General features: G+C 47.1%; 1 protein-coding gene across 4 annotated transcripts in view; it reads right to left on the bottom strand.

Moving 5' to 3' along the window:
* The window catches only part of LOC121598957, a 30,546-nt gene that overhangs the window by 9,490 nt on the left and 7,295 nt on the right, over positions 1–13,761 (bottom strand). For all 4 annotated transcript variants that reach the window (XM_041926342.1, XM_041926344.1, XM_041926343.1 and 1 more), the window contains exons 2-3: positions 13,280–13,709; positions 2,034–2,573 (exon numbers count right to left, since the gene is read on the bottom strand). In XM_041926342.1, the coding sequence (XP_041782276.1) occupies positions 2,034–2,573; positions 13,280–13,671 (932 nt within the window). In that variant the 5' untranslated portion in view covers positions 13,672–13,709. The remainder of the gene's footprint in view (positions 1–2,033; positions 2,574–13,279; positions 13,710–13,761) is intronic.

The following is a 13,761-nucleotide window of genomic DNA, read 5'->3' as shown; positions in this document are numbered from 1 at the left end:
AGACAGTGTCAGAGAGTTGGTCAGTCAGTGGAAATAATACACGTTTTGCGCGCACATTCGCAATGAAATAAGAAAACGAAAATAAAATAAAAATACGAAAGTTAATTAACTTGATCGTAAAAAAACGAAGGTTATTTGCAAAGGGGGTAACTAGGTAACTAAAGTGAGTAAAGGTAATAAAAAACAAACACCTCTAGGAACTGAACATGTTAATAGAAGGGGAGAATCATGAATAATGTTTGGAGATTGAAAGAGTTTAGTACCTCAGCCAGAGAAAGATAGAAGTTGTTAGTAAAATGATTTGCATTTTTCTGTTTGGTCATGCAAAATATGTTAGTTCGTTTGCTTCACAATTTTGTTTTGCAGTTGTTTTCAATCTAGTTGATATGTTTTTCCTGTAAACCGTGTTTAATTATTTTTGATTGCCTATTTATTATTCTTCCTTAAATTTTCCTGTTCGTTTATTAACTTCTCTAAGACTTATACCTTTCTTTTATCGTACTTTTGATTTAGTTAAAGCTTTATTCTCATCCATGATTAGATATGGAATTTTTGAAGCTTTTTTTTTGCTTGCATTCCTTTAAATGAAATTCGTTAAAGAGTTATACTAAAAGTTAAACAATGCTTTGTTAAAGTTAATGATTATTAAAAAAGAATCTTTCTTCTTCAAATTAACTGTTAATGTTTTTAGTTTGCATTCCATCGAAAACAAAAATGCAACATCAAACAGACCCTATTTCATTTTTTTTTGTCAACACCGGAAGACAAAAAGAAAACTTCCCGATTCGATCGCACCGATTGGCTGGTAGAGCAACGGTACCAAACATCCCACAACCTGTTGCTCAACGATCGATGATTAATCGTGCGCCGGGTATTGCACCCGTCGCACCAAAACAAAAAAAAAAACACCTGACAATCTTTCGTCATCATCGTTCATCATCAAACTCATCGCTGCCAAGCAGTTGCGGTCACTCAATCTTCGCTTCATCATCTTCTTTACCGTTTCGTTTCAGTGATGCGAACCAACAAATTCCACCCGAGACGGGCGAAAGCGGTGAGAGCAGATGAAAATAAACCACTCCTGCATCACCGCTGCGGTGTCCATCCGTACCAAATCCAAAAGTCAACACTGAGCCGTTTCTCAGGGCTCCCCTGATTTATGAGCAAACCCGTCACGACCCGGAATGTATGCTTCGCTGGCTGGCTGGTCCCGTCGCTGCAACACAGCACACCCGTGCGATGCGACAACGGGTAAAACGACGTGCAACAGAAAGTGAAACGCCGATTTGCCGATTTGCTTCCCTGTTTGTGCAGCTTTGGCAATAGAATCGCAGAACCCCTTGTACAAGCTTCCGGGGTCGTACGGAAGAGGTGGACCTGCTCGTAGTCTCCTACTCGTACGTTTCGTTCGCACACCATCATTGCCTATTGCTTGCTAGGAATTTCTGTGGTAATGTCTTTCCTTGAGCTCGCAACTTCCAATGGCAAACGAAGGTGGGTTTTGGGTTAGTAAAAATGACCAGCAAAAGCAGGTCAGCACGGGTGTGTTATAAGGTTCATGCTACCAACCAGGGGTGACTTGAATGAACGTCAAGCAGCGAACTTGGATGATGGTTTGTGGACGGATGAAGGGTGTATTGGTTTGAATGTTGACCCGCAGTTTTGTTGTTGCAATGGCATTGATCCAAAACTTCCAAAATTGGACTCTATGAAGGAGGCGGGAAGGTTTTTGCGAAAAAGAAGTCATAATGGAATGTGGTTGCCCTTAGGCGTGTAGTGCGTGGTGTGGCTGTGAGGACTACAAAACCCCTCACGGAGGTGCTTTTGGAGTTGGTGCATGCTAAAAGGGAACTCGAACTGTGCGCTATATACCGATGTGGTGGGTGCATGAGAGTGCTGACGGCGAGTGAATAGGAGAGAGGGTGTGGTATCCCGTGCAACGAATGGGAGGTTTTTGTTAGTTAGGAGCCAACCGGGAGTGAGGGAATGCAAGGATATCCGTGCGTTTGAACAGAACGCCCGCTGGTAATTACCTCTGCAACTTCTCGTTCGCTATCCGCTTGTGCTCGGGATCGGCACTCCGCAGACCGGTGGCAATCTCCTTCAGCTGCATGTGCCGCACGTTGCACCGCTGCTTCAGCTGCTGGAAGTTGAGCTGCTCCAGCAGCTCGGCCGGTATGTCGGCAGCGGCGCGGAGCGGAATGTACGTGAGGTTGCGCATGCCGAACGCATCGATGGTCTGCTGGGCGGCCGGTACGCCGGCCGGAAACTCGTACACATTGTACTGCAGCTCCTCCATCTCGGGCGTAACGATGTCATGCTCGAGATACTGCCGGAAGTCATGGTTGGACACTAGCGAGGCACGGTCCACTGTCTGGGGGCCGCCCTGGCCCGAGCTAAAGTTGCGTGCCCGTGCCTGGGCAAACTCGGCGAAGAAGCGGCCACGAAACTGATGCAACATATCGCGCTGCCGTACGTACTCGCAGTCCATCATTTGACCTTCGCTGTTGTAGATGATCTGCATCAGGTACTTGTGGGTAGCCATTTGCCAGAGACTGAGCGTTTTGTTGGAGCTGTAAGGAAAAAATACGTAAGACATCTCATTAGTATGATTGCTTATGTTGTTTTGCTTTCGTTTGTTTACAGACAGTGTGTGTGTGTGTGTGTGTGTGTGTGTGTGAAGGCATCGTACCAACCGTGAAGCACACCCTTGATAACCTCTGCTGGGAGCTTCTTCGTATCACTCCAACCGCTACTGGACCGAACTGGAATAATGGATCGAATTCGCGAACGATCGTTGCGTTTAATAGGCGAAAGTTCACGAACATTCTTCGCCTAGGTCCAGTCAGCCAGAACCGCTATCATCGCAGTGCGTATTGCTCAAAGCGAGCTAACAACAATCATCATCGTCATGTACATGCGCTCTGCCCACGATGACCTACTTTAGCTGACCCGTTCGGTAATGTTTCTGATGCCAAGTTTTTTTGTTGTCTCGCTTGGCTTTCATTCTAGAGTAAAAAGTGCCTCGTACGCCAAACAGCGCGTGATCGATGCAGACGTGCGCTGGACTTTAATCCCTCTTTTGCCGATCTACGTTTTGTGTCGATGCGTCGATCACCTCCGCGTGGCGCATGGCGATCATAAATTCGTATCGATCCAACCGCGCTTGTGGCTCGCCGCGTTCCTCATTAGGGCATCGTTTATGTCACGCCAACAGTCCCACAGGGACCCACGGGTGGATCGGAATCCAATTAAAGCCCACGGGGCGAAATTCTTCCTCAAGCGCAGACGAAGAAAGGTTAGAATAATTTACAACCGTCACAGAGAGCAGTGGGCTCGTGCTTTTTTTCCCCAGCCGCTCTGATGAGATGCTCCAGAGAGTTTGTTTTATTATCGCGTGGTAGGTTACGATTCTTGTTTTCGGTTTCGATTTAAAGACCAATTCCCTTTTGCTCGGTGCTTGCCCCTCAGAGTGTTGACAGTGCGTAAAATTTACAGCCTCAAAATGAACGAAACATACTGCTGCCCGGTCGAGGAGCATACCACAACGAGGTCAGCCGCGGACACCAATGCTCTGTCCATATAGTTTTGGAGCTGGAGAGTTACCAAATCTCGTAAATTGCATCCATCACTGAAAGCAGAGCGGTCTTCGCCTACGGACCTGATGCTCCCCCCAAAGCGGAGGAAAAATCGAGCAAACATGAGCAAACTGTACTACAGCGAGTAGGACCCAAATCGTCATCCTTTCTCTCTTTCTCACTCTCTGCGAGCTGCACGGTTGAGTGCAAGTTTTCATCGCTTCTTTATTGAACCCGATGCGCTTTGATGTGCAAACCGACTCGAAACCTCCTCGAATTGCTTCACGACCCCAATGTGAGTGAGGCGTGCTTTTGGGTGGAACGGTGTGCAAATTTGGGAAAGCTCCACTTCGTCCACGCACCAAATTGGATCGCACCGAGGCTAACGCACAACCCAAGAACAAAAATGCAAACAAGCAGCTTTGTTTTTTGCATCCACACACAGTGCACGGAAATCAGGCTCGCGTGAAAAAGGTCAACTCGACAGGTAGTACTTATTATTCCCCCCCCCCCCTCGGCTAAGACGGCTAATGCCATTGAAAGATTCTCGGATTTTGCTGGATTAAGCAAACCCTCTCCGGTTGTAATATATGTGCGCTGCTAGCTTCAAGAAAAAGGAACAGCAAATTCTTGCCAGAAGATTCTAAATCAAACTCCAAAATTGAAGTGTTAAATATGGCGACTCGGCACCGATGGAGTGCTGCCAACCGCACAACCCTGGTGGGTACTACGGGAAGCAACGCAATGTTTATTTGAATTCGAAAAAACCGCACTTAAAGGGTAACACGTGTAGAGTAGAAGCGACGTCCCGTCGTTCGGGCAGGACAACTTAGCACAAATCCGATTAGGTTGTCCCTTTTTACATTTTAGATGTTTTGGTCGATGCCCAGGTCGATGCAGGACACATCCAGTCCGGCAAGAAGAACATCCCGCATCCCAAAGAAGTACTGTGTGTGTATGTGTGGGAGCACTGTTTCGCACTCGATTTCCGGCGTCTTGTGGTTGTCGCGAATTGCGGATGTTGAACCCGAAATGCTCACCCCTCCCGCCCGAGAAAAATGTACCGTTTTCGGTTGTGCCTGCCAAACCTTGCCCCGTGGTGGGGTTTGCAATCGCATTAAATTACCTTGAACTCTCCGAAAGGCGCAACCGGTAAAAAATAAGGTTGGGTACGGCAGTTGCTCAAGCTGTACACCGACCGACCTCTCGGCCATGCGTCATGTGTACGAGAGCGGCGCATACTCTCTCATAACAAAAATAATGCTAACGCTTGCAGGACGCCACGAACTGAACCGCGAAAACACACACAGACACACAATAACCAACTGCTTGCCTTGCATGGAAGCGGCATGTGGAGCTGCGCGTGGAACGGGTTGCTGCACGGACCCGCGGACGCTTTTTCGATTTCGGAATGCGCCGAGAAAGGTCTCGCGTAAAATTTGTGCTTGCCTAAGCTGAAAATAGTTTGCTGGTTTTGTTTTTCTTTTTTTTTGCTTTTTTGCTACGCAAAGGAACTAACCCGCGATAGGGAGGCACCGCCTGGTTTTTTTGTTTGATGTTGTTGTTCAAATCAATATCAGCGAAATTCCGCCTCGTAAATGGTGCGGTGAAGGTTAGGTTTGGCTGTTGCTTTACCCCATCCAAGGGGGCTGACTTCATACATCAACCGAGCAACAATTGAAAGATGTGGCCGCAAATAGCAAAAGATCCTCGTTTTTTTTTTGTTGGCTAACCATAGTTTTGTGGTTTCTTTCAAGAAATAAGATCCAACGTCTGTTATTTCCTGTAATATTTTCCAAATATTATTTTGTGGGTTTGCACAACTGCTGGTTGGTTGGTTTTGAATTTCGTCAGCTTTGGAGACTAGGATTCAATTTACACCACAGTTTGTACTGACTGGTGCTGCTCACTGATAAGTTTTACGACACTCTTCTTAAATTTATACTCAACCCTATATTCCAGTTGTCCCATGGAAACCTAAACAAGCATCTACCAAGAACCAATACCTTCTAGAACCTCCAAAGATCTAGAATTATTCGGGTCATTGCCGTATATTATGTTTAAGTGCCTATGTCATAAACAATAATTAACTCCCGCCAAGCTCTCAGACTCATCGATTTATTAACATTTACGATCGCAGAACGATCGTTTGAAGTAGATCCTCTCGACCCCAAAATCACTTCAAAGCATCAGAATCGCTCGGTGCTGAGTTGTTCTGTGCACTTCCGCTAATAATAATCAATAATAATCAATGGTTCTCCAACCTGCCCCCATCTAACTAATCCAAATAAACGATTTGCTCTGTCGGATTCTTCGAATGCAGTCGCTGCGGAGTGCATCTTTAAGAATGCTTCCGTTTATTTTTAATTCAATATATCCGCGCTCGGGATGAACATCGGTTTGAAAATAATCAACCAACCAGAGAGCCAGGGAAACGTGCTCTCCAAACGTCGGTTAACATCACACGTGTCTCTGTGCCCGGCGAGTAAGAGTGGCTCGTGCAACAGTGGCTGGCTGTGACTTACCGTTCCCTGCTCGTTTGTTTTCAAACAATAACTGACACATCGTTCGTGTAGCGGACGAGTGACAATGGAGCAAACGATCATCATCTTGTTTGGGTTTAAAGTATTTTCCAATAATAAGACAAGCCTCTGTCACGGGACGATTAATTTAAAGACGATCGCTCCATAGCTACCTTCCTGTCGGCAGGAAAGAAAGGGTCTTGTTTTCATTCTGCCGTTTCTTTTCTCTTTGTTAATGATTCGTGCAGCATCAGCAGCAGCAGACAAGGCTCCGTTTCCTACTGTGGACATACCTTGCAGTGCTGCCTGATAGACAACCGAACAGTTCTATGTTGTCCGATGAACGGAATTTCCAAACAACAGCCCCAAACTCCGATACCGTTCTTCAAGATACAGATCGGTATCACTCCATTGTGAAAACGTAGTCAGAATGAAGGAGAAAGTAAAACATATAAAGAAGAACAAAATGCACTTCAACCTGCTGTAACAGCCACAGCTCACGCAGTCACCATTCCCTCCGACTGTGTCGTGAGCTAGCCGACGTAAATTAAGTAATCGTTTTACCGTCGTCGCACCTCATGCTTCATGCTGGGAGCTGGGGCGGAGCGCAGAGTTAATAAAAATTTACTGATCAAATTTATTGGATAATCCGTAGCTTAATTGTCCGTCAAAGCGGGGCGCGGCTGCTTAAGATACGAGAACCTGCCGATCTGACGAAAGAGCGATCTCTGGATCCCTGGACAAGCTGCTAAGCCGTGGGATATACATGCGTGTTCTATAAATGTAGTATATCCAGTTGAGAAGATGCGACATCTTGGGAAGACGTTAATCGTTTAGTAGAGGGGTGAGGGATGGAACATGGGTCCTAGAACACGAACATGATAATATGCTGACATTTGGGAGCTGTTCTGTGAGCGGTTGCAACACGCTGCTCCAGAATGTACGGGATTATGGGGTTCGGGTGCTGTCCTATGCCTCTGGTAGATAAATGGTGCCATGTTTTGGAGGACATTACCGGAATGGACACTAATCGCCATCGGCAAAAAGGGCTGTTGACCGTTAGGTCGCCCCCAAAACGCTATTCCACGGGGACAACTTGAACTCCGAAGGTGTTGAGCAATGTGACAGCAATATGGGGCACATAGAAACCCATTTTGGCGAATTATGAGCTCGCTTCCACAATATTGTTTTGAGGTTATGCAAATAACAAGACCTCTTCAACTTCCCTTCAGAACTGGGATCAGGTCCAAAAGGCGTGCACCCAGACTATTACCCGGCGACATCCATAAACTTGACGCTGGCCCCACGCGCCACGTGACGCTGTCAAGCCATTTAATCGCTTGTCAAAACAACTGATCAACTGTTCTCACGCTCTCCGGCACACTCTTGCGCTCTTTGCCGAGGAGAGCGGCAAACCACCGCGGTGGGCATAAATTTCCTCCAAAATCAACTTCATGCTCCACTTTTTTCCCAAATCCACCTCGTCATAGCAGGCGAGTGTCACATGTGGGAAAACGTCATCGGAAGCGTGTTTTGGTTGATCATGCGCTAACTTCTCCCTGTTTTGTTTGTGTGTGTGTGTGTGTGTGTGTGTGTGTGTGTGTGTGTGTGTGTGTGTGTGCGCAAGTATTGTACCACCGCGTGCATGGCACTGAACCGAAACACGCCTATTTACGTGTGTGCGAGCGGGGGGGGGGGGGCGCCCCCTTCCGAGTACATTTGAGTCACCGCGCAGCGCACGTCGCCAAAACTGTCTGCGAAAATGTACGCAGTTGATGGACTGCTTTACGCCGTTGGACTTTCGCCGAACCGTAGCGCCACACATTGCAAAACCGAAGTATCCAATGCTAGTGGTGATTTTTTTTCCTCATTTTTTTTCTCCTTCTTCTTTCTCTCTATCTTTGCAGTCCGAAATCTACGATCATCCCATCCGGTGGGTCTATAATTAGGCGTTCGAATTGGCAGCCTACCTCAGCAGTACGGGCAGCAGTGCTTTCATTGAAGCGGTATTTCTTTTTTGCATGTTCCGTGCTTACCCGCCAGCCTGCCAGCCTGCCTGTCTGTGTACACATTCCGGCACATCTACGCTGCCCCCCCCCCCCCCCCGCGTCCTCAACAAGCCAACGAAGAGCAACAGAAACTCCTCGAAGGTGGCCCCCGTGTAGTGTGAGACGGGGAATTTTCTTCTTGGCACTGCTTCTTGGCTTACCTGCCTACCTTGTGTCGGAAAAAAGTATCGTACGATGTTTCGTGACGTCAGACGTGGCAAGAGCGCGTACAACATGCGCGGTCAGCTCAATCTTTCTCAGCTTGCCATTTACCAGGCCCAAGAAGAGGTGTGTCCGTGGCATGAAACGGGTGAACGGACTACCGATCGTCGCGCGATTCTTGCAACTCTCAGTTTTAGGAAGCGGACGTCTACGTTACTTCCTCCGGGGGAGGTAACACTATCACAGTTTGAACGAGAAATATCCGCTCAGTGAACTGTTTCTAACAGGGTTTCTTTTTCTTATCACTATTCCCTTGCAGAAGCCTAAAGCCGCAAGACAAATGTTTGCACAAATGGATAACTTTGTACCAGCGACCGCGGACACCGCTTGACGTGCATGTCTCTCTTTTTTGCTCTGTGGGTTGGCTCAACTCCACAAGGCAATACCCGCATGGAAGCAACGCACCGTCGCTAATCCGACGCGACCTCCTCCCCACTCCCAAACAAATGGTGAGAACTCCCATGCGGCAATTATTGTTATGCTGGGAATTAAATTAAGTGTAAATCTGCCTAATCGCATACCCATCTTCGTCTGCTTGCAGCTTCCCGACACCTCAACGCCCGGCAGGAATTTAGGGTAGCGTCACCCTCGGGAGGAATGTTAGCGAAGGAGAGGGATTGCCATATCAAATTGCAAACAAAAGATACAAATTCGCTCTTGTTGCGCCGTCGGATGTCTTTCGAGAGAGGAGGGAATGTGACATACACCGACCCTCTCTGCATGTAGGCCTGCACGAAACACTCTACCTTAAAAGCGACCAACGCGTCCTGCTACTGCTCATTTCGCTAAAAGTCTGGAAAAAGTGGGCCGCAAAATTGTGTCTCTTTTTGCCGGGGGAAGCAGAAGCACACACCCTGCATACATGCGCCCCCTTTTTGTGTGTTGCCGGAGTGGCAATTGCTTTTAATGTTTTCATTATCCTCTCCCGGCTCTAAGGCATCATGTGTGCGCTACTCGGCGGATGGGTTGGGTTGGCTCGCGATGGTGGTGATATTAATTGTCCCTCTTTTGCGCTCAAGAATCACGGTACAAACACAATAGCCACCATCAGAGCCTAGCTCATCATCGTCAGCATCGTCGTCTGGCCATCTTTCCATGCGCCGTAGAATGTCATGAAAATGTGCCCGAAAAAAGGATCAAAGGGAAAGAGGATGAATGAAGAAAGCAGAGCGTAGGGTAAGGGTAGGACCGAAAACCCCGTCCTGAAGAGTGCAGCGAACCACTGTAGATCAACTTCAGCGAAGGGAGCAAAGTGTGAGCAAGATTTGCTTAGCTCTTAAAACAAGTGCTGGTTGGTGGACGGTGGGAGGGTAGGCCTGTTGTTCCGTGCAAACAATGCACCCCGGCAAGTCAACAGCACACACCGGTGGCATTGGATCGGGTCAAGTATGTTGTGTTCCACCTGCTTGCTATGCTAATAACCCGCGGAGAACTCATCGCGGGTGACATGTGCTTTTCGTCTTCTTTTTTTCAAAAGCATTTTCCCTTTCGACACATTTGTTCGCTGTTTACTAATTGAGCTGTTTAAGAAAGGGTCATCCTAATGATTACTGTCCCAGGAGCACGCCAATCAGGCAAGTCTCCGCGAGGCGTGACATCTAAAGGCGTGATGCGGATATTATCAGTTCCCACTTGTGATTCTTCACGTTCAAGTGCGGCCCTGTGATGGGGCTTGATTGGCTGAATGTCAAGGTCTGTGTACGAGATGGATGGATTGATTCGATGTTCTGTGTTTTTCCCGTGCGTTACTTACAGGGTTTCCCACGATTTATTGGTCAGTTTCCATGATTTTTTGGCGCGTTCCCACGATTTATTGATCGTATCTCATAGATTTTTGGTTCGTTTCCATAATTTATTGGTATTTTCCGATTGGATATCAATACAATTAGACCAAAAAATTCTGGGAAACGACCAAAAAATCGTGGGAACGCACCAAACAAATATGGGAACCCACCGAAAATTGATGAGAACCGACCAATAAATCGTGGGAAACCCTGTAAGCCATTGCTAGCTTTGTGCATATAAGCACGGTGTAAGCCAATTGTTTGTTTTTTACTCAATTCCTTGAACCATCTCACTGCGCTGGGATCTTTCCACTGGTTGCTAATGGGAATGAGAACAGCTTTCGATTGTTGCCAATAAAGGCGGGTCAACTGATGTGACTTGCGTTTTGCAGCATTCATTCCCGCCCGGATGACCCCAGCAGATCGATTGAATTAAGAAGAAGAAGAAGAAGCAGAAAAAACACGCCTTTCCCGGAACAGCTCGATTGAGTTCAATTCCTGTGAAATTAGTACCTAATTCCTTGCCGGGAGGGCCCACACAAATGTCAATCGAATGTTTTTTTTTTGTTTCGGTTTTCTTTTTAGGCGCTTTACATCAGAATTTCGCACTCAAACAGCCCTCAGATCACGCCACAGAAATTGAACACCTCGACTCATTAGCAGTGACATTTACAGCCGGGCCACAAACGCCACCCGAATATTTCCGTCCGTTATTTTTAGCGCCAGTGCCGGATTGTTTCGATTTTCGGGAGAAACAAACTGCGCTCAATGGGGAGAGCGAAACCTGACTTCCCCGAATACATTACAACTTTTTTTTTTACTTTAACGAACGTTTGTAAACAAATCTTTACAATGGGCCAGCGCACGCACACGCACCACACCACGACTGGGCAGCAAAAAAAAGGAAAAAAGAAACATCATCCCCTCACACACACACATACACATAGTAAAACAAACTTGCACTTTTTCTTCGCGCATTGCTCACCGTTGTAATAACGCGCTCGTCTTGTGATACATTGCGATTTTCGCTTGACCTTCCGTGGCTCGTTGCCCGTGCCCAATTATGCAATTGTATCGCCGCGGCTTAACGGCTAGCGGGGCAGAGAGGAACCGCAAGAGAGGGTGAGTAGTAGGAGCTGTTAGTACAACAGTAACGCTTGTCACGCTGAACGATCGTCGGCGTCGTTGTTGTCGTCGGACGATCGTATGATCTATTTCCACCGAACACCGAACGACCGGCGACGGGGCGTTTAAAAATAGTTCCAAATTCGAGACCAGATTCGCACCCGCCCGATACGGTTTGTGACCCGTTGCGGTGTGTGGTAGTATTTTTGGCAAATCGTACGATTGTGTGCCGGCAGCCTTAGTACACGGTATCGCACGCACTGGCAACACAGAGGGCGCCACTCAATTGAATTGCAACGGTTGATTGAAGCATCTAATCGATTGAAACTGATTGGGGAGAGAGCGACTGTGTGAGAGTATGAGAGAGAGGTTGAGAGAGAGAGAGAGAGAGAGAGAGAGAGAGAGAGAGAGAGAGGCAGAGAGAGAGGCAGAGAGATGATTTCATGATGGCGCTAAATAGTAGATCAAATACAAAGCAACGTATCAGTTGCATTAGGGATCTCTTTGCTGAGGTTTTGTCATACGATCTAACCAAACCTGTCATACATTTTAATCGATGATCGTAGCTATAGGGTAATCGATACAAAAAGCAAACAGCTACAGCTCAATTCTAGCCAATTCTAATACTCGTTTAACTTCTTTCTTCTATTTCAGGTTGCAATTTTCCACCTCTTCGTCTTCAATCGGTCAAGGTAAACTACATCATCAGGGCAGCATTCTCCTGCGTTCATCAATTGATATTAATCGGCTCGGCGAAAACTTTGGTCGATAAAACTTTTTTTTGCACCCTCCCGCCCCAAGTTCAACATCACGCCACGCGTGGAACCAATACGAAAAAGCCCCTTCTTTACGACCTTATTATATAGGCTTATCAGCAGCAAACCAGTTTGTGCGCGCGTGTAGAACGAAGAAGAACAAAAATCACGCTATCGGTTCAAATGTTTGCACCGCATCAGGTTACAAATGTTGGAAAACCACATTCTGTATGTGTGTGTGTGGGTCTCATTTTTTTCGGGATTTCACGGCTTGGCGATAGCAAGCCAAACACGAAACCCCATCCAAAAGCGAAATTTCAAATGCGCCTCCAGTGGTGGACCCCGATTGCCATTCAAATGAATGCGCACGTTTGCGCGATGATAGCGCGATCAATTCCGTTCTATTTCCGCCGTGTTAAAACTTAAAACTGGTAGAGAATGAAATTTGGTCACCGGGCTGGAACTTTGAACATGCGTTTTGCAGTGGATATTCCATTATTTCTTTTTTTTTTCTTGTGTAAGAGAAAAGATGCATTGCAGAAGTGCTGGAGCATCCATTGGTTGAGACCAATTTGCACCTATTTCAAAGGGGACTGTCCACCATCTCACCACCTCACTACCGATGGCGTTAGGCGCGTCGGGTCAATTAGACAAGATTTGCTAATTTCACAAAAAATAGCTTCGGGTATGAAATCTCACCGAATAGAGCGCAGGAATATTGAGGGAGCAACTTGAAGGACAGTCCATTTCTCAAGTAGGTGCACCTAACAACCGGAACTGTTTGGTTAACAATTAAACCGCCCCTTCCCCACTGACAGGGGTTTGCCGGACCGAAGTTCCAGCACCGTGGAGTGGTTGGAGTATCCACAAACTTTGCTCCAAAATTGCTCCAAAATCCGGTAGGCTTTATCGCACTGACCAGCCACACCGGACCAGGTAACCGGTGATGATGACAGCAATTAAATACTTCACTCCACCCGCGTGGTAAGGCCGGACAAAAAAGGTCACTTCAGAACGCTCGTAATAGGTGTGGCACGAAGGGTGTTTTAAGTGCTCTCTCCCTGTGGCTCCGGAAGATCCCCATTTTGCATAATGCAAAGGGCGGCTCCAGATGTCCAGAGCGTCTGTAAAATCATTCTTCCAAGCATCAACAACACAACTGTTGGCCTTCGCCGTTGCACAGCGAGTATTTGGCGCAAAGAATTCGGGCATCCTCATCACAATCGATATGGTTCGATAACTTACCTACTATCGGCTAGACTTGTCTCCTTGCCGACTACCCCGTTCCAATGGAGTCGCCGTTCCCGCTCGCCATCGTTCAGGTAGTCGATGAGTAGAAAATTTTCAATAATACCGCCACCACCACCACCACCGTCGCCATCACCACCTCCATCGTCGCCGATGTCGCCGTACTGCTGTTTGGTACCATCCCGATGGAATTGGTGCCGTTGGTGACGTGTATGATGATGAGGATGATGATGATGGGCGGTTGGTCCACCGGTGACGACGCTGTTATCTTCCTGCTGCACTGTCATCACCGGAACTGTCAAAAGCAGCAGTGTCAAACCGGTCACGGTGAACTTCAGGACCGATTCTAGCCGTTGCACCTTGCTGCTGTGAACTTTCACTTTAGACATTTTGCTCTGTGTTGTCTTGCACAAGGACACCGGGTAATCTGAAGAAGAAAACACAATACGCAATACTTTAGTTAAATGCATTATCACCAG

Source organism: Anopheles merus, chromosome 3L (genome assembly GCF_017562075.2).
Source record: "Anopheles merus strain MAF chromosome 3L, AmerM5.1, whole genome shotgun sequence".
Taxonomy (NCBI): domain Eukaryota; kingdom Metazoa; phylum Arthropoda; class Insecta; order Diptera; family Culicidae; genus Anopheles; species Anopheles merus.
The sequence above is the reverse complement of the archived record's forward strand: the minus strand, read 5'-3'. Positions and strand labels throughout refer to the sequence as shown.